Source organism: Nilaparvata lugens, chromosome 6 (genome assembly GCF_014356525.2).
Source record: "Nilaparvata lugens isolate BPH chromosome 6, ASM1435652v1, whole genome shotgun sequence".
Lineage (NCBI taxonomy): Eukaryota > Metazoa > Arthropoda > Insecta > Hemiptera > Delphacidae > Nilaparvata > Nilaparvata lugens.
Genome location: NC_052509.1, coordinates 64,432,448 through 64,454,138, shown reverse-complemented (window position 1 = coordinate 64,454,138; position 21,691 = coordinate 64,432,448). Strand labels below are relative to the sequence as shown.

Sequence of the window (21,691 nt, the reverse complement as noted above, 5' to 3'; positions counted from 1 at the left end):
TATTGTACTTTTTGAAATAGAAATACCTTTTCTATTGGGGAGGAATTTTTTGAATTTTATACACTTGCTCCATTATCCACACTTCTTGTGGAATCGATGACGTCATAAAATTAAATTTAAAAACTCGTAATTAGCCTACACACACAAATATTTAGATGGCAGATCCAAAAAGTGATCACTACAAATTACCACTCATAAATTATTTAAATTTCTTATAAGCCTTATCACAAAGCAGCTTCCTGGCGGTTCTCTTGAGGGCGGTATCATCCAATATTATTATTGTTATTTATTTTATTTTTTGCTGAAGGTGATGCCCACATGAGCTCTGGGCTTGTGAGTGGGTAATAAGACTGATGATAATGAGAGATGAATGGACCCACCGTTTTAGGTGGGTTCCAAATCACCGGAAAGCGATTTTACAGCTGAGGAGTTGGCTCAAGCGGTTGTACCCTTCCAGAGGTTTGCTTCAGAAGGCAGCTTGTTGAAAAATTTAATGGCAGGAATTCTATAATAATTAGCCTGTAATCAGTGGATGCGTCTCCTGGGGACATCCAACATCTAACGGTGCTTGGTGTCATCGTATGCATCCATAATAATGTAAATAAATAGGCTAAGTATGATATCTTGCTGAATTACAGCTTCAAGTTAAACAGGAAGGCCTTATGACCGATTGTGAATTGAATTGAGGGTTAAATCCAAATTACCGTATTGCCATCTTGATCAATGACTGTGAGGAATACCAAATATTCAAGAACCGTACCTACTGTTTAAGTAATGTTTAATCAATACACATGTTTGATATTGAGTACATAGACGTTCCAAATCAAATTCACTAGAGGTTTTGTAACAATCCTGATGAAAAGTTAAGATCTTATCTGATTAAGTTAGTTGAGAAAAATAGTACTTTGTAGAAAGTGAATTGAATGGTTCAAACGCAATTATTCAATTTATTGTCAAGTTTTGAAAAACATCAACATCATTATCAGATGTCACACCACTTTCATTTTCACTTCATGTGTGCTAACAATTTGACACGTCGTGAAAGCAATACATAAAGGGGTTCGATGAGATTCTGCAAATTGCAGAGTAAAATATAACTTTCTGATAATTTGAGTGGGTGGAAAGATGTGAAATTATGCGTTCAGAGCGTAGGAAGGAGGTTCATGAAAATTTTATGGGGAAGAGTTGGTCAACTCAACAAACAACCACAATGGTGAACTAGGGTTAGCTATCAAAATTGGCAAACACTTACCGCTATGTTCTGTGAAAATATTTGATCCTTGATGTCTTCCATCCTTGGTAACACGTGGTTTTCTTTGAGTTCTAACTGTTAGAGATCCAACAGAAACGCGTTCTTTATTAGGTTGGTTGCCCATGACTTGGACACATACCACAATCGGCTGGCTCCAGCCACACGCCGATAAAACTGGCTATTATACACTCAATCACACACTGAAATCTATGCACACTACATTATTGAAGGCGTAAAACATATTCACAAGTAAATTCACACACAACACGACACCTAAAACACTTAAAATACAAAATTGAAGTGTTCAACCGTATAGTAACAGACGAACCTCTCAATGCTACACCGCCATTTTGACATCTTGACGTCGATTATTTAGTTGATAGTACGATAACCAGGCAGCGACACATTTCGTCTCCAATCAGCTGATTATTCCCGCCGTTTCCTTTTCCTTGTGTTGAACAAAAAGTGCGGTTATGTTTGTCTTTTGTTAACCTAAACCTTTGTTCGTTCGTTAACCACTTTCAATATTAATAGCAGTATTTTATATTTTTAATCATATTTAAACTTCATTACTGTCATGGCAGAGAAGTTAGAAGATCTCAATCTACCAAACACAAATTGTTACTAGATTAATAAAAGACGCTCTACCAGATAATGTGAATGTGTCGAAAGAAGCACGAATGGCTGTAGCCAAAGCTGCATCAGTTTTTGTGTTATATCTTACAAATTCGTCAAATGTGGTGGCGATGGCAGCTAATCGCAAAACAATTAACGCCAATGATGTTCTTCAGGGATTGAAAGAGACTGATTTTGTTGACTTCATTCCACCTCTACAAGAAGCACTTGAAGGTTAGTTTAGATAGAAACTTGAAGCCGGCGCAGCTAAGTTATTGTAGAAACAATATTATAAACTATTTGAGTTTGAATTATTTGTTACAAATTTAACTATTTTACAGTTTACATAACACATTACTACATGAAATTTCTTTACCTTCTCAAATGAGAATACATTTTTGTGATTTTTAATCCTTTTTTGTAAGTCTCAAGGTCAAAGCTACATCAGGGATTTTCAAGATTAGTCGGCAGGCAGTATGCTCTCCGATTGGTAGATTATTAGATGATATAGAGAAACAATAGCGTAATTAGATATCTCATGGTATAGGACGTTTATGTCGCAACTTTTACTGTTATTTCAAGCCGATAGTCCACGTAGTTCTTTCCGTGAAGCTGTGTGACGCTCGTAGTCTCTCATACTGTGCCGTTCATACACTATCATCCCAACAAAACAGTAAAAATCGACAGTAATCGGCTTGAGATAACAGTAAAAGTTGCAAAACATAAACGCCCTATACCATGGGATATCTACTTGAGCTATTGTTTCTCTATGATGTTACCCAACCAACCACTTTGAGAGCTTCCTGCCCTGCCGACTTGTCTGAAAAACGCATCATGTGGCTTGGTCCTAATTGTTGGCTTGTCATTTCAGACCAGGTATTCCATTAGGGTGAAGCCACATGAGACGTTTCTTTAGTCGGCACGACAGGTCAGGAAGCTTTCCGATTGGGCGGACTGGAAGCTCACTACTAGATACGCCAACCCAATCAAACAATCGGAGAGCTTCTTGCTCTGTCGTGCTTACTGAAGAAATGCTTCGTGTGGATAGGTCCTCAAGCAATACCTGGTCTGAAATGACAACCCAGTTATTAGGGCCAGCCACATGAGGCGTTTTCAGACGAGTCGGCAGGGCAGGAAGTTCTCCGATTGGCTGATTATCAGCTGGTACCCGAACGTTAACCCAATTAACCAATTAGAGAGCCTTGTCGACTCGACTGAAAAGCGCCTCCTATGGCTTCGCCCCTGCCGACTCGTCTGGAAAGCGCCTCCTTTGGCTTCGCCCCTGCTGACTGAAAAAACGCCTCGTGTGGCTTATAGTGAGGTCCACTTTAGGGCCAGACCATGTCAGCTGATTGGGTTGGCGTTCGGAATTAAACTGATAATCAGCAAATTGGAGAGATTTTTTCCCTGCCAACTCGACTGAAAAGCGCCTCCTATGGCTTTGCTCCTGCCGACTGAACAAATGCCTCGTGTGGCTTATAGTGAGGTCCACTTTGGAGCGACGGTTAGGGCGTTGAAGCTTCCCGCCCTGCCGACTCGTCCGTCTCCAGTCCAAAAACCGCTGCGTATGGTCTGGCTCCAACGTGGACCTCACCATAAGCCACACGAGGCGTTTGTTCAATCGGCAGGAGCCAAGCCATAAGAGGCGCTTTTCAGACGATTATTATCAGCTTATAACCTGGAGTGCACAGCTGCACTATTTTCAAACCCTTACTAATGATCAATCATTAATAATATCATAGTAATGTGTAGTGCCTACCTACAATAGCCTGGAGACGCCCTCAAGGTCGAGCTCTTATGTGAGGACCAGGCCATGAGAACACAAAGATGGCCATAATAACAAATTTTATATTTTTTCCCATAGTGAGGTCCACGTTATAATGGCAATGAAGAAAGATAGGGGAACAGCGTGGCCAATTCTCTGCCTTGCCACTGTCTTCTATAGAGGGTAGATCATACCGTTATAATCCAACGTGATATTAAGTGTTCATTCTTGTTTAAAATTATCAATTTTATTCGTCAAGAAGATATATTTCTCAATTATTAAATAATACATTTTCATAATTTTTTTATTGATATTCTACATTGTTAAAACGATCTGGTAACGTCGCAGTGCTAGAGAAGGATAGCCATCTGCTTTGTCGAATGATAGACAGGGATAGAAACACTAATGTTAATCAAATGCTGCCATTATAACGTAGGTCTCACTATAGAGGGCGTTACTGCTTTAATGTCAAAAATACCAAATTTTATATTATCGATTTTTTATCTGTGTTTGCCAGGTCGTCGTCAAGTGACTGTTCAGACTTGAGAACGTGTTCTCTTGCGCGCAAACGACTCTAGTTTCTGGATAATTTTCTTATTATCTACGTATTTTCACATTTAATAACAACTTAACGTACTCAAATTCTAGTTTTAAGAGTTCTTTGTATTTTTCCATTAAAACCGTGAATCTGAATCAAGTGACTAATAACATTTTTCCTATTTTACAGGCTTCAAAAAAAAGTCAAAGAGAGAAGAAGGATGCTGCTAGTGCCAAGAAAAAGAAGGACAAAGAAGATGGCGGCAAGCCAGAAGAAATGGAAGTTGAAGAAAACGAACCTGCCGAAAATTCCGAGGCTGAAAACTGATTATGTGAAATTTGAAACGTTCCAGTGATACAGTGATGGACTGCTATAGGCTATTGAATGCACAATTACTCAGGATTGGATCCCAGTGAGTTTCAAAAATATAAGATTGGGATCTCAGCTTTGTTGAAAAATTAATTTGTTGTACAGTGTCAAAAATACAATAGTTTTTTTACAAATATGTTATTTTATCTTTCCCAATTTTTACTTTCCTTGCCCTATTACCATAGGTAAGGAAAGTATTGCTTTCCGAAGAAAATTAAGATACCCAAATTTCTATACGTTTCAAGGTCCCATGAGTCCAAAACATTAGTTTTTAGTTATATCCCAATTTACAATACAAAATAACATAAAACAAAGATTTTGAATTAAATAATACTTCTAAAATAATTTAAATCCATTACAAACAATTGAAAAAGTCCAAACTTTGAAGAAACTTTAAAATTCATTAATTAATGCTATAAATTTGTTGAAGAATGATAAGATTCGAGACCAATATTACCTATCTTATTGATAAAACTAGTAGTCCAAAAAATTGGTTTTTGGGTATTGGTCTGTATGTGTGTGTATGAGTGTATGTGCGTCTGTGTACACGATATCTCACCTCACAATTAACGGAATGACTTGAAATTTGGAACTTAAGGTCCTTGCAATATAAGGATCCGACACGAACAATTTCAATCAAATGCAATTCAAGATGGCGGCGAAAATGTCAAAAACAGGGTTTTTCGCGATTTTCTCGAAAACGGCTCCAACGATTTTGATCAAATTCATACCTACAAAAGTCATTGATAAGCTCTACCAACTGCCACAAGTGTCATATCTGTAAAAATTTCAGGAGCTTCGCCTCATCTATGCAAAGTTTGATTTCAGATTCCCAATTATCAGGCTTCAGATACAATTTGTATCAAACAAACAAACAAAAAATGTCAGGTGGAAAAGATTAAGCATGGAAATCTCTTCAATTAATGTTCAGTAACATTTTCACCTAAAATTGAAAATAAGCTCGAAATTCGATATAATGTGATTATTTAATTGCAAACTGTTGGCAACTGTTGATTCTATTAGATCATTCATTATGAAGAGATAGCAGACCTCGTATAACTCCAGCGTTATTGTCCTGTCACCAGCTGGCTCAAATCTTTGAATAGTAGACTTGAGATGCGCGTGTACACTAGCGTCAGGTGATTAATTTTCATAACGGCAAGGAAAGTTGTGTGAGTGCGCCACACCAGATTTTATTATGAAGTATATAGAATAAAGTATATTCAACGAAGAAAAATTCAAGTATCAAAATTTGTAACTTGTATCTTGATTGACTTCTGCATCCAGTAAATGAAGCCAATGAACTAAAGCTTTTACAATTACTTATCTTGGCAGGGTAAAGAAATACGTTTTTATTCCTGCACAAAACAGTACTAGTAATTCTGTGAACAGTAGACCTCACGCAGTATTCTCATCCAAAAGAACCGGTACCTGATGTCACCTGCTATAAATGTTAACAAACTCAGTTCAAATTAATTATTATTAAACAAAACTCCAAATTAATTACAGCATTTAATTTGGATTTTCGTTTAATAATCAATTTTCATCAATTCATTAGCATTTGAATAATTATTGCAATATCTCAGTAATTTCCATCTGTCTTTGAAACTATAGACCTTATAGAAATACAGAAATAGACATGGCTTCTCCAGACATCTGTGTAATCACTTTCAGCTGATTGATTAGGAATAATTCTATAGTCTGATTGATCCTATCTTCAGAGTAGATGATACAGTATTATAATTATAGTGACTAGCCGTCAGGCTCGCTACGCTCGCCATATCCGTCTAGCCAGAGGGCTCCGCCCCTGGACCCCCGACTGGATCGTCCAAGAATGAGATCAGCAGGCTCGCTTCGCTCGCCTGCATTTTTATCATATGTTAGGACAATCCAGTCGGGGGTCCAAACTAAACGTCTGGCTAAACGGATATGGCGAGCGAAGCGAGCCTGATGGCTAGTAATATAATATTCCCAGGATTGAAGTAGCAGTGCCCAATCAATTTTTCCGCGATAAATGCATTTAAATCTTCAACTTGGTGCCAACCTAACAAAGTCAACTCAACTTAATGCCAACCTGACAAAATTATAAAATATTGCCAAAAGATTTCTTAGTGCGCCTCTAAAGGGCCAACTGAACATACCTACCAAATTTGAACGTTTTTGGTTCGGTAGATTTTTCGTTAAGCGAGTGAGTGAGTGAGTGAGTCAGTCAGTGAATTAGTGCCATTTCGCTTTTATATATATAGATATCAGAGTATGGAGGAATTCCTTATCGTTTTATATTATTATTAAATGCAAAATTTAAAAAAAACCTTGTGTATACATCGACATTTGAAAAAGAAATATTCCTGCTAAATCTCATTGAATTCTATCAACTCTTGGCCGTAATCGCGTTACATACAGACAGACAAAAGCAAATCGAGTTTAAACATAGACCTCACTACGTTCGGTCAAATAAATGGTCTAAAAGTACAATAATGTAACGTATAAGTATGTACTGGTCTCTTTTACTACAATACAAAATAATCAATTTGTTTATGTAACTTCTATTATAAGCTGTCAAGGCTATAGAAAATATATCAAGAGTAAAAAATAATTCCAAATAAGTTTACTTTTAGAAAACTAGTAATTTAAAAAATTAAAATATTCAAGAAATCATTCATTTCAAGAAGTACCTACTCCTGAACTAATATAGACATACAACACACTCTTCGTTATGTGTTTATGATATGAACTTGATGCATGATCCATTACAAGTGGACTAAGATTAAGAATAAATATCAAGAATAACTCTAGTATTTGAAGGAAATATTGCTTGAGTGATACATAATTTGATAAATTACTAAAATAGTTTTGTATCGTACTGAACAAAACCAATTACATACAAACATATTGGACATTCTAAAATAATTTATTTCACATTAACTAATTACACACAAATATCAATAAGCTTCATAACTATAGTGATAAATTATCTTTTTCAAAACATTCATACAGTTTGGAATCCACTTAAAACTATAGATTCTTTTTTTTTCTTTCTTTGTGGAATGCACATCATTACTAACTTTTTTCTAGCACACTACAACGCACAAGTCTCTTACTCAAGTGGGATTCATCGTCTCACATTTTCACATGCTACAGCATATTATATTGCGTTGAAAAATCTCTTGGGCTTGTGGGGAAAATCTCCTGGTGGGATAGATCTCTTAAATTTAATAAATTTATAGTTCACAAATATCTTAGTAAGGCAACGTTTTTGAAACTAAACTCAGGGCCCTGATATCAATTTACTGAAAATTTTCATTCATTCAAAAAAATCCAATAGGATCATCTCTTTGTTGTTGAAATCATCAATTCGTCGACAGTATCAAGTCGTCTGAGATCTACTTAATGTAGGAAAAACTTTTGTTCCCAAAAGGGAAGAATTTATTACTTTCCTTATTGACTTCCTAATGTATTATTTTTTTGCTAAGGATGATGTTATTTTAAACCAGGAACTGTAGAAGAGTTCATCTCTTCTATAGGACAACGTTCAATCCTAAAGAAAACAAAAATTTGAATTTTGAAGATGGTATCTGCGTTTGGAAAGGTTTGGCTTATTCCAACTCAGCTCAGATTTGTGATTCTCTTTGTTTAGCTGCAATTCAGGATCTTAATCTGAAATTGAGAAAAAACAACTGGTTAAAATGCTGAGTACTAAAGTTATACACAATACAAATACAAAATGAATACTCATACTTTATAAGAATAGACATGACATTAAATTAAAATAATCCTAACAAATCTAAACTAGTAGTTCTGTGAACAGTAGACCTCGCGCTCAGTAAGTTACATTGACCTGTTGTTATGTTTTCTCAAAAATTAATAAATAATTTATCAATTTAAAATGTCTAGAAAAAATCCTAAATAAATATAGAGCTTTCTGTCCTATCGTACCGTGACGTGTCGTCCCGGAATGTGAGTGTGAGCGCTGTTATCAGGACAGGCTGCAACTGTCTACAACGTTGATGGAAAGATACAATTTTCAAGATGTTCGATGTTTTTGAACGGGTAGTATTATAGTCAACTGTCTACTAACGTTGATGGAAAGGTAAATTTTCAAGATGTTCGATGTTTTTGAACGGGTAGTATTATAGTCCACTAGACAGCTGATTTATGATGAATAATTCTATAGTCTGATCTTGACTCTAATATTGGCGTATGAAAGAGGCTCATTTTTCCTTTTATATTATCCTTGAAATGCAAAATTTCTAAAAACCTTGTATATACGTCGACGCGCAATTTAAAAAGGAACATACCTGTCAAATTTCATAACCGTTTCGCCGTAAATGCACAACATAAAAACATTTAAACATTAAGAGAAATGCCAAACCGTCGACTTGAATCTTAGACCTCACTTCGCTCGGTCAATGATAAATTTGAAGACCCATACTGTATCTCGCCATAGTAAGAAAGTTACTCATTATTAGCATTACAAGAAGATGTGAGCACACTATAAACTCAATAAATAAAATCTAAATGGATAAATACAAATTTATATGAATTGAATCTTGATTTAACTTTAAATAAGCTTATAAAGGGCGGCCAAATAGAATTTATAAGATAAGTGCAGTTACAAGTAGGCAACTGACCGCTATAGTGAGGTCCACGTTATAATGGCAGTCTTTGATTAACAATGCTATTGCTATCCTTGTCTATCATTCAACAAATCGGATAGCGCTATCTCTGTCTCGCTTTGCTCTGTTGCCAGGTTGGCTTTTAACAATGTAGAATTAATAATTAATTAACAAAATATTTCATCTTAATTATGAAATTTATCAGGGAATTATTAAAAAATATAATTTCTTGCTTAATAAAGTATAATTGATAATTTTAAACGAGAATGAACAATTAATATTACATTAATAAACCTGTATCAGCTACGGTCAAGAAGGCATTGACAAGACAGAGGATCGGCAACGTAGTTCTATCTTTCTCCACCGCCATTATAACGTGGACCTTACTATAGTAACTTTTGCCTCTACTTTCCCAGTCTAAAAACAGCTATAGGTCTGACGGTATTGAATATTGGAATGAAAGAGTCATAAGATTAAGTGTTAGGTCATAAGAAATTGATAAGCTTAAAAAATATCTGATAGATACTGACAGAATAAGGGCCGCATTTATAAACGCTTGTTAAATTTTAATCGTGATTAAATGCCACGAGAGCCAATCATCTATGGGATTGCACTTTGGGACCATGGAAGTGGATGTCAGAGGATTCTCATTCTACAGAAAAAATTGGTTTGCATCATAACATCGACACCAATTCAGAAACTGAAGGAGGAGACTGTAAGCTTTGTCAGTCTTTTTGATCGGCCATCTTGAGATAACGGTTAGTGTAACCTAAATATTTTTGAACTTTTGTGTTTTTATTGAACGACAATGGGCCATATGAATGAAAACAGAGCATATGCTCATAAGGTTTTGCATATGCATAAGGTTTTGCTCATGAGCATTAGGTAGAAGCATAAACATTTGCTCATTTTTATATGAATAAGCATAAGGCCGGTTACAGAGCTCGACCGACCGTCAGTGCGTATGCACCATCCTGACCATACGAATCCACACATCAGTTTTTCTGACTCACAAAATGGACGCCTTTACAGATTGTTTAATTGCAGCTTATTATCTTCGTAAACGGAAGATTTAAAGACGTAGATATCAAGTTCAACCGATGGTCGCCCAAAGAGCATTTCAAAGGGAATTTAGTACCATTATTACACATCATTGCTTGGGGTTTGGGGATAAAGATACACTTTTTTAACTACCTCAGAATGTCCATCAGAAATTTTGATGAGTTATTTCGAGCTTGTATCACCATTGGGAATACTTGCAGTCACTTTAAGCTATTCAGATAAATGTAGATAATATTAATAATATATTATTTTTCCAATAAAAATTTAGAAATGATTGAAGAAATGTATAGAAAAACTCTGAATTCAAATTATGACACTATTAATTGAATTCATTCATTATGGTGTTCAATTCAATATCAGCTGATTGTCGGGCAGAGGTGTTAGCACAATGGTTATGTTGCGATTGGGCTACTGATCAGTACAGCTCTGAAAGCTTCTATTTGTTTCAATAGCGTGTCAGTCGACCGATGGAACGGATGCGCACGAGCTCGACCGATGGTCTTCGTACGCTGTATAAAACGCATTGTCCTGACCGTGCGCATGCGTGCCGTCAGTCCTGCTCTGTACGGATACATGGAATACCAATGGAAAAGACAAAGCGACTGACGTACGCACTGACGGTCGGTCGAGCTCTGTAACCGGCCTGAATATGCAAGTATAGACACCGCTTGTGTTTGGTCGTCTGCTCTGTTCTCTATTCTATAAATTGAGTTTTAGGTTAGTTGAGTTCTGAATTTTGAAATAATAGCGTGAAAAAATTTCATCTCTATAATAATATTCAGCACAATCTTATAATCTCAATAGCCTTCTTATAATCATCTACAGACTCTCATCTTCTTAAATGCCTATTTCATATTCAGTGATCTTTACATCGGATAGGTATCTATTGTAGGAATAATGGTGATATATATCATGGTTGAATCTAAAAAGAGTTTTATAGTTCTCAACTATTGTTGTGATCGTATCTGGTATAGTTTCCTCTTAGGCTCAACTCACACTTACGCGACTCAGGCCGAGAAGATACTCGATTCTAGTCGAGAGCATGTGTTTCCAAATGGTGAAAGTCGCGGAGACTAGAATCGACTAGGCTTAGTGTCACACCATTTGGAAACACATGCTCTCGACTAGAGTCGAGTCTCTTCTCGACCTGAGTCGCGTTAGTGTGAGTTGAGCGTTACTCAGAAGAATTAGTTGAGCTGCTCCAGACTAGACTCACTTTTTTTGAAGCATTTGCTTCAAAAGTTGAGCAAATGCTGTAGTTTATTCATACAAATTTGAGCATAAGCTTTCACTTTTCAGCAAATGCTCAAACTATTTTTTGATGAGCATGAGCAAAAGGTTTTGCTCACGTTTATTCATAGAAAATGAAGCATATGCTCAATATTTTAGAAGTATAAGCAAATGCTCAACTTTATTCATATGACCCATTGTCTATCCAGTATATACACTGGTCACATTCAGAAGAAGATTTGAATTGACTCAGAGAATACTTATTTTCTAAAAAGCATTCTCTGATTGGTTCTCGTGGTATTCAATCATTTTTGAAATTCAACTGGCTTTTGTGCAACCGGGCCATACTATGAATATACGAGATACAGAAACGAATTCACTTAAACTTGAAACCTTGGACTTAATCAATGAATGAATATTTGAAAGGATTAAAATTATATAAAAATAAAATTACTGCAGAACTAAATGTTGAAATAAATCTTTTAGAAACTTGAGAAAATTCAATTACTTAATAACAACAGAAAAACAAAAACTCACTATGGTATAATCATTTCATTATTTTGCTCAACTGTAGCAGACTCCAATATGATTATCGATGAATTCGAGAATTCTGCACTGTCCAGATAATTCACTTGTACATCAGTGTTACTCTGCAAAAAAAAAATGAAATTAATATTTAGTGAGAAATTTACATTTTCACTGCCATCTTAAGCCGTGTCCACAATGAACAAATGTTCAACAAAGATTCTTGTTGAAAAAGTTTGGGCAAATTTTATTATGTTTGACAAACAATTTTTGCCCGTGGCCAGTGTGGACGCGCCATCAAACAAAATATTTGTAAGTGGGGAGAAAAGGTTTTATGTTTTACAGCTGTCAACTCTGAAAATGTTTGGAAAAACAGTAATTTTTCGTTTGACAAACAATGATTGTCCAATCTTTTTAAAATGTTTGTCCCTGAGCTCCTCAACAAACATGTTTGCCGAACATTTGTTCAGTGTGGACTAGGCTTAAGAATTAATAAATTCAAGTTCACATACTCTGGGTTTAGATATTAAAAAGTATAAAATGCAATAAATATAGCAAATACAACTATAATATCAAAATGATTAATAGATATAAATTATATCCAAATTCAATATTCAAACCTTCATCCATCTATATAATCTTACAACCATCCTATCTATCAATATCTACATCCAATATCTTAGATTAAATTGGGGAAATTTTAGTTGAAATAGAAAGAAAAATAAAAATCTTAGTAACCTTTTTGAAATATTTAATCACATAACATGTTTCGGACATTGATGCCATTTTCAAGTGATATGAAGTAAATACTGCTAGAAGATTCTTATTTTGATCATATTTTAGTGTATTCTATATAATGAATAACTGAATGTACAATATAATGGCTGAGCATGTGATTAAATATTTCAAAAAAAGGGTACTAAGATTTTTTTTAATTTCCTTGCCCTATTACCATAGGTAAGGAAAGTATTGCTTTCCGAAAAAAATTAAGGTACCCTAATTTCTAAATTTCTTTACGTTTCAAGGTCCCCTGAAAAGTTGTTTTTGGGTATTGGTCTGTATGTATATGTATATGTGTGTGTGTGTGGTGTGTGTGTGTGTGTGTGTGTGTGTGTGTGTGTGTGTGGTGTGTGTGTGTGTGTGTGTGTGTGTGTGTGTGTGTGTGTGTGTGTGTATGTGCGTCTGTGTACACGATATCTCATCTCCCAATTAACGGAATGACTTGAAATTTGGAACTTAAGGTCCTAACACTATAAGGATCCGACACGAACAATTTCGATCAAATGCAATTCAAGATGGCGGCTGAAAATGTTGTCAAAAACAGGGGTTTTCGCGATTTTCTCGAAAACGGCTCCAACGATTTTGATCAAATTCATACCTAGGAAAGTCATTGATAAGCTCTAGCAACTGCCACAAGTCTCATATCTGTAAAAATTTCAGGATCTCCGCCTCATTTATGCAAAGTTTGATTTTAGATTCCCAATTATCAGGCTTCAAATACAATTTAAACAAAAAATTTCAAGTGGAAAAGATTGAGCATAAAAATCTCTACAATTAATGTTCAGTAGCATTTTCACCTAAAATTGAAAATAAGCTCGAAATTAGAGAAAATAAGATTATTCAATTGCAAACTGTTGGCAACTGTTGATTCTATTGAATCATTCACTATGAAGAGATAGCAAACTTCGTGTGTCTGCAGCGCTATTGTCCTGTCACCAGCTGGCTCAGATCTTAGAAAAGTAGCCTTGAGATGCGCGGGATCAGTTGATCAATTTTCATAACGGCAAGGAAAGTTGTGTGAGTGCACCACACCAGATTTTTTATTTTTCTTTCTATTTCTATAAAAGTAGCCCTATACAGAAAAGAGAGAAATTTTATTTGATATAAATCCAGGCTTAATCTGCAGCACTGCTTGCCACTTTGTTTAAATTTGCCGCCACCCGGCAATTTATTAAATATTTTCTAGTGTGATTCACAACAAACTGTCAGCATTGTTTGAATGGAGACCATTAATATTATATACTGATTGAATCCAAGCATTAAAGTTTGCCTTCTGTCGGGAAGCCACGATTGAAGTGACGAGACAACCATCTTTTAGAATTTTTTTTTAACATCTTTATTGCCCATAAAAACAAAATACCGTTTCTGTAGAAATACAGATATAGTCAGCTGATTAAAAGTGAATTGCTCATGTTCGCGGCGCGAATATCTGTATCAAAGAAACAGATATTAGCTGAGCAAAACTAAATTCCTTGGCATAATTCTTGACCGCCATCTTAGATGGGATATACAGATAAATAGCTTATGTCGAAAATTGAGGTATCTAATTTTTAAATCTACGACCATCTATATATATAAAAGCGAAATGGCACTCACTCACTGACTGACTGACTGACTCACTCACTCACTCGCATAACTAAAAATCTACCGGACCAAAAACGTTCAAATTTGGTAGGTATGTTCAGTTGGCCCTTTAGAGGCGCACTAAGAAATCTTTTGGCGATATTTTAACTCTAAGGGTGGTTTTTAAGGGTTTAAAGTTCGTCTTATAGCATGTATATTCTTCTTCTCCCAATCTCTTAATTATAATTGAAATTTCCATATCATATGTTACTATAGAACTATAATCTAGATAGAGTACCTCTTCGAAACAGTTGTTAACTGGCAACTAAATTAATAATTTGTCAGGTTGGCATTAAGTTGAGTTGACTTTGTTAGGTTGGCACCAAGTTGAAGATTTAAATGCATTTATCGCGGAAAAATTGATTGGGCACTGCTACTTCAATCCTGGGAATATTATATTACTAGCCGTCAGGCTCGCTTCGCTCGCCATATCCGTTTAGCCAGACGTTTAGTCTGGACCCCCGATTGAATTGTCCTAAGATATGATAAAAACCCTCAAATGAAAAATGCAGGCTAGCGAAGCGAGCCTGCTGATCTCATTCTTGGACGATCCAGTCGGGGGTCCAAGGGGCGGAGCCCCCTGGCTAGACGGATATGGCGAGCGAAGCGAGCCTGACGGCTAGTGTTATAATATAAGCATTACAATATCACAAGCAATCCCTTAACAGGGTCTTTTCGCAACGGATTTTTAAAACTAGACTATAATGTGAACATTACGCAACGACTTGAACATCATAACACAATTTTTAGTACTGGTGGCATCAACATTAAAACACAGTTTCTGAAGCTGGAAGCAGGTTTCAGTTTGTCAAGTTTTCACTTTATTCTTTATTGTTTCATACAATAAGTACAACATCAAAATGATAGGGAGAGAAGAAATAAGTATTTTCACTAGATCAAGTATTCAGTTTGACAAGTTTTCAATTATAGTCAATCTCAGTTTATCACGTTTTCAGTACGTCAAGTTTTCATTGTGTCAAGATCTTATTCCGTCAAGTTTTCAATTCGTCAGGTTTATAGTCATCACGTTTTAAATTTGTCTAGTTTTCAGTTTGTCGAGTTATTATTTCACCAAGTGTTTGGTTCATCAAGGTTTCAGATTATCAAGTTTTCAGTTCATCAAGGTTTCAGATTATCAAGTTTTCAGTTCATCAAGGTTTCAGGTTATCAAGTTTTCAGTTCATCAAGGTTTCAGATTATCAAGTTTTCAGTTCATCAAGGTTTCAGATTATCATGTTTTCAGTTCATCAAGGTTTCAGATTATAAGTTTTCAGTTCATCAAGGTTTCAGATTATCAAGTTTTCAGTTCATCAAGGTTTCAGTTCATCAAGGTTTCAGATTATCAAGTTTTCATTTCATCAAGGTTTCAGATTATCAAGTTTTCAGATTATCAAGTTTTCAGTACATCAAGTTTTCATTTCATCAAGGTTTCAGATTATCAAGTTTTTCAGTACATCAAGGTTTCAGATTATCAAGTTTTCAGTTCATCAAGGTTTCAGATTATCAAGTTTTCAGTTCATCAAGGTTTCAGATTATCAAGTTTTCAGTTCATCAAGGTTTCAGATTATCAAGTTTTCAGTTCATCAAGGTTTCAGATTATAAGTTTTCAGTTCATCAAGGTTTCAGATTATCAAGTTTTCAGTTCATCAAGGTTTCAGATTATCAAGTTTTCAGTACATCAATTTTGCATTTCATCAAGGTTTCAGATTATCAAGGTTTTAGATTATCAAGTTTTCAGTTCATCAAGTTTTCAGTTCTTTAAGGTTTCAGATTATCAAGTTTTCATTTCATCAAGGTTTCTGATTATCAAGTTTTCAGTTCATCAAGGTTTCAGATTATCAAGTTTTCAGTTCATCAAGTTTTCAGATTATCAAGTTTTCAGTTCATCAAGGTTTCAGATTATCAAGTTTTCAGTTCATCAAGGTTTCAGATTATCAAGTTTTCAGTTCATCAAGGTTTCAGATTATCAAGTTTTCAGTAGGTCAGGTTTTGAGTTTGTCTTGTTTGTATATCAAGTTTTCATTTCAAGTTGTTCACTCTTTCTGATTAGCTTTTCACCTAAAATTATTTCAATCATAATATTATACTAGTAGTTCTGTGAACAGTAGAACTCACGCAGTATTCTCATCCACAAGTACCTGATTGAAACTATAGACCTTAACACATTAAAAACAGCAACTGATTGAAAAACAGCATTCAATAAGAAAAAGAGAATTCTTTGTAGCCAACTGGACAAGACACTGAGGAAAAGGCTAATAAAGTGCTATGTTTGGAGTGTGGCACTGTATGGTGCGGAAACTTGGACGCTGAGAAAGGAGAATAAGAGGAGGCTTGAGGCATTGGAAATGTGGATATGGAGAAGGATGGAGGGGATCAGTTGGAGGGATAAAGTTACAAACGAGGAGGTGTTGAGGAGGGTTGGGGAGGGAAGGAGTCTGCTGGATGTGATAAAGGGAAGAAAGAGGAGATGGCTGGGACATTGGATGAGACGGCAATGCTTGTTGGTGGATGCCATGGAGGGGACCATTCAGGGAAGAAGAGGAAGAGGGAGAAGAAGATAGAAAATGTTGGACGACATCAAGGAGGGGATGAGCTACTATGCAACGAAGCGACTGGCAGAGAATAGAAGAGAGTGGAGGGCTGCTGCCATATAGAAGGACCTGCTTACCAGCAGAAAACTACAGACAGACAGACAGATTGACCGAACGTAGTGAAGTCTATGTTTCAACTCGATTTGCTTTTGTCTGTCTGTATGTGACGCGATTACGGCCAAACGCGTTGATAGAATTCATGAGATTTGGCAGGAATATTCCTTTTTCAACTGCGCGTCGATGTATACACAAGGTTTTTTGAAATTTTACATTTTAAGGATAATATGAAAAGAAAAGGAATTCCTCTATACTCTGATATCACTATTTAAATCATCTAATTTGAAGATCAAGGTCAATAAATATACAGGTCATGACACTCGTGTTCCTTATGGAGCGGCCATTAAGTGGGGTCTTTATGGCTGTACATTTGAAATATTCCAATCTGCTCATAACAAAATCATGCATTATGCTTTTTAAAAACAATATTCTGGTTCAGATAATATGTCAATTCAGGTTTTCGATTTTTTAATAATGAAATTTCAATAATTCATTTTTTAAAATTAAAAATTTTTCTAATTCTTGTAACTTGTTATGATTTATAAGGCACTGGGACAAATGGCAAAAATCAAAAAGAGTTTGAAGTTTCCAATCTAAAAATCAACAATTCAGTTCCTAGTTGGAATCTAAATATTATTATTCTGCGGGAAGAATTTATTTCACGATTCAAAGTCAAGCAATATTCCTTGAACAATATAGCAAAATAACACATCATGTTGTTCAATCTATAATGATAGAAGCTGAAAAATTTAAAAATTGGTGAACTAAACCCCATAAAATGGCGATTTTGCAAACCATCACGGGATTGTGTTATGACCTTTTTTTTATAGACCTAGTTGAAGATAGGATCAATCAGACTATAGAATTATTCATAATCAATCAGCTGACAAGTGGATTAGACTATTCATTGCATGCATTACACAGATGTTTGGCCGTGTTTATTTCTATATGGTAGGGTTTCAATATTTTTAAAGATGCGTGCCCAGTGCCCATCAGTATCAATATTCTCACATTTGAAAAACAAATTTAACAGGTGATTGAAAATGAAAAAAAAATGATTGAATAAACTGAATAATGCTGAAGAAATTATAATATTCTTGATTGAAAAAAAAATTTTAAAATAGTTGAGAAATATTTTTATCAGATGGAAAGATTATCACGAAACTGGATAAATCATCATAAAAATTAGGATAGAAATTCAAACGTGAACTGAGTTTACTACTAGTTCTGTGAACAGTAGACCTCACGCAGTATTCTCATCCACAAGTACCTGATTGAAACTATAGACCTTATGGAAATACAGCAATAGACTGGCTTCTCCACACATCTGTGTAATCACTTGTCAGCTGATTTATGATGAATAATTCTATAGTCTGATTTTCACGGTAACATTGGCGTAGGAAGCAGGCTCCTTTATCCTTTTATATTATCCTTGAAATGCAAAATTTCAAAAAAAAAACCTTGTATATACGTCGACGCGCAATTAAAAAAGGAACATACCTGTCAAATTTCATGAAAATCTATTACCGCGTTTCGTCGTAAATGCGCAACATTTAAACATTCAAACATTTAAAACATTAAAAGAAATGCCAAACCGTCGACTTGAATCTTAGACCTCACTTCGCTCGGTCAATTAGACAAAGAAAAAATGAGTTTGATTTCAATTCATATCAAGAGAGAATATTTACATAATAGAAAACTGATAATGATAGGTATGGTTTAAGGTAAAAATGAGGTTATGATATTGAAGCGGAGAATTTGACCATTCAATACAGAGGCATGCGCCATGAAAATGCTCTGTCCGTCGCCAGTGTCAAGTGCTATGCTGCTAACAGATGACAACAGATCGAAAACTAACCTCAAAAATCAGAATCTAATTTTGAATGCTAATATCAGCTAAATACACTTCTCTATTTTATTAATGAATGAAATTCATTGATATATTAAGCCCATACTTTGATTTTTTTAGTTTTTTCACCAAAAACTAATTGGAAGACAGCTATCAGTAGGTACCTAACCGGCGTTAGTTAGATTTAATTCCCCGTGAATGGCCTGTTAAAAATCTTTTACGTCGATTAGTTTAACCAGCGTTATTTTTCGATTTTTACCTTAGTGCAACCAACTTTTCTTCGTTTCAACTAATTGCGGTTGAAATGGTGCCAACTAATCAGAATTAAAAATTGTTTACGCCGGTTAGTTTAATCGGCGTTATCGCTTGAAATTTCTGTTATCTAAAACCAAAATGCATCGGTTAACACTAATCTCGATTAAAGTATATAGCCCATACTTTGAATTTTTTAGTTTTTATACCAAAAACTAATTGGAAGACAGCTATCAGTAGGCAAAGTTAGTAGACAGAAGGTTGGTCACTCATCTATAGTATTTTAGTTGAAATGCAATTGGAGTGGGGGAACTACTCCCCCATGCCGTGACGTAGGCTGTAGTACAGAGTAGGCAGAATATCGCATTCTTGAAAATCATATGGTGTCGTATAGTCAAATTATATAACACAAACATTTTCTGACATGCAAGCTTTCTGTTTCTGCTTTACAATAATTATCAAAATATTTGAATAATACAAGCATTTTGCAATATAAAAGCAAAAAACCCACCTCCTAACCTTCCCTTTGAAACCCTTAAGGTTTCTTTATCATCTAGGTCGTGTTTATATTTTGTAGTTTGGCTATACATCAGCTTGTGAATTTCGGGGATGAGATATTTTGATTCTCGTAGAACATGTGCTCGATACCAGCATGTGTTCAGTCAGTGTATTTATATGAATGAAATTCATTGGATTTATCGGGATCGGTTTACTGTTTTATTGCAATGCATTGGTTTATCAAGATTTTTTATGGGTTAATCTGAATTATAATAGAATTTAACGTTGTCCACTAACGCTTTTCCAGCTTATTAACTTCTTCGTGTCACGTGTTTAGATTCTTGAAAAACTTTCAACTTCATTTTATTCATACAAGTTGAATGAACTTGAAATATTAAAAAACATCATTAGAACCGGTGATTAATTCGCTATAAGTATGGAGAATTTTTAAGTTCTAGGTCAATCTTGAGGGGATTAAACGACGATGTATTTGAAGATACAAGAAGTAGAAGTAGAAGTAGAAGTTTTATTATTCTCAATAAGCTCAATACAAGAGAATGTAAAATACATGCATATAAAAAAAACAAATAAACAAGTTTATAATATACATAACTGCATAGTAACGAATCAAACCAAATTTAATATTACTTATTGAGAAATATTTAGAAATATAGATACAGTGAATAAACTGTATGCTCAGTGTGGTTACTCTATCCCTTTTTTACTACACGTGACGTCACGCTGGCGTTCCCCCCACCACTTCGAATCTTACACCTGTGAGTGATCAACCTTCTGTCTACTAACGTTGATCAGTAGGTACCTAACCGGCGTTAGTTAGATTTAATTCCCCGTGAATGGCCTGTTAAAAATCTTTTACGTCGATTAGTTTAACCAGCGTTATTTTTCGATTTTTACCTTAGTGCAACAAAATTTTCTTCGTTTCAACTAATCGCGGTTAAATGGTGCCAACTAATCAGAATTAAAAATTGTTTACGCCGGTTAGTTTAATCGGCGTTATCGCTTGAAATTTCTGTTATCTAAAACCAAAATGCATCGGTTAGCACTAATATCGATTAAAGTATAGCATTTAATCGTGATTAAACGTTAATCGACGTACGAAAAACTGGGGGTAAGAGAAATGCCAAACCGTCGACTTGAATCTTAGACCTCACTTCACTCGGTTAATTAATGTAAGTGCGTTTTGATCTTGGAGAAAACGAATAACAGTTTTTAAGAGTAAATTATGATTCAACTGCGATTTGTGATTCAACTGACTCAACTGGAACAGGTGACATCAGATACTTGTGGAAGAGAAAACTGCGTGAGGTCTACTGTTCACAGAACTGCTAGTTATCTAAGAATCAAAACATTTCTTATAATATCAATTTTTTCATTTAAAAGCTTAGACCAGATATAGATATACCATTCTAAGAATATCTGGTCTAAGTTTAAAAGTATAAACCTAACCTCCCCCTTCTGGAAAAGAATATTCTAGGACTAGCCGTCAGGCTCGTTTCGCCCGCCATATCCGTCTACCCGACTGGATCGTCCAAAAATGAGGTCAGCGGGCTTGCTTCGCTTGCCTGCATTTTTCATTTGAGCATGCTTCATTCCATCAGAAAGTCAAAGAACTTCCTCGCTTGATTCAATCACCGATTAATTTCAATTATTTAGTGCAATTTGAACATTTTCTGTCTATTACTTGATGAAAGAACTGAAAAAACGCAAAAAACCGCTAATTTTGGGCGTATCTTTGGCGTTATTTCAAATTCCTTCTAACACAGCATTATTACACCCCAGCTGAGCTTCTGTAAAAAAAAATTGGTGTGGCGCACTCACACAACTTTCCATGCCGTTATGAAAATTGATCACCTGACGCTAGTGTTCCCGCGCATCTCAAGTCTACTATTCAAATATTTGAGCCAGCTGGTGACAGGGCAATAACGCTGGAGACACACATGAGGTCTGCTATCTCTTCATAGTGAATGATTTAATAGAATCAACAATAATTTGCAATCGAATAATTACATTTTCTCGAATTTAAAGCTTATTTTCAATTTTAGGTGAAA

The 21,691-nt window shown here is 35.2% G+C and overlaps 3 protein-coding genes and 1 long non-coding RNA gene across 9 annotated transcripts in view; 1 reads left to right on the top strand and 3 right to left on the bottom strand.

Moving 5' to 3' along the window:
- LOC111062204 (tyrosine-protein kinase Abl) overlaps positions 1-1,595 on the bottom strand; it is a 227,440-nt gene extending 225,845 nt beyond the window's left edge. For 3 of the 4 annotated variants that reach the window (XM_039431667.1, XM_039431669.1, XM_039431668.1), the window contains exon 1: positions 1,253-1,595. In XM_039431667.1, the coding sequence (XP_039287601.1) occupies positions 1,253-1,376 (124 nt within the window). In that variant the 5' untranslated portion in view covers positions 1,377-1,595. The remainder of the gene's footprint in view (positions 1-1,252) is intronic. The other variant, XM_039431671.1, reaches the window with a different exon arrangement.
- Positions 1,596-1,712: 117 nt separating this feature from the next.
- On the top strand, positions 1,713-4,673 carry LOC111063407 (DNA polymerase epsilon subunit 3). Its single transcript, XM_022351089.2, is given in 3 exon segments — positions 1,713-1,868; positions 1,870-2,101; positions 4,360-4,673. Coding segments are annotated over 3 exon segments (312 nt in total). The 5' UTR covers positions 1,713-1,829; the 3' UTR covers positions 4,401-4,673.
- A 2,701-nt stretch (positions 4,674-7,374) lies between these two features.
- LOC120352085 (protein bric-a-brac 2-like) overlaps positions 7,375-21,691 on the bottom strand; it is a 36,775-nt gene continuing 22,458 nt past the window's right edge. For all 3 annotated transcript variants that reach the window (XM_039431663.1, XM_039431666.1, XM_039431664.1), the window contains exons 9-10: positions 11,985-12,097; positions 7,375-8,196 (exon numbers count right to left, since the gene is read on the bottom strand). In XM_039431663.1, coding sequence (XP_039287597.1) covers position 8,196; positions 11,985-12,097 — 114 coding nt within the window. In that variant the 3' untranslated portion in view covers positions 7,375-8,195. The remainder of the gene's footprint in view (positions 8,197-11,984; positions 12,098-21,691) is intronic.
- LOC120352086 lies at positions 19,000-20,624 on the bottom strand. Its single transcript, XR_005571690.1, has 2 exons — positions 20,443-20,624; positions 19,000-19,036 (listed from the first exon to the last, which is right to left on the bottom strand). It is a non-coding gene; the product is annotated as an uncharacterized LOC120352086 (long non-coding RNA).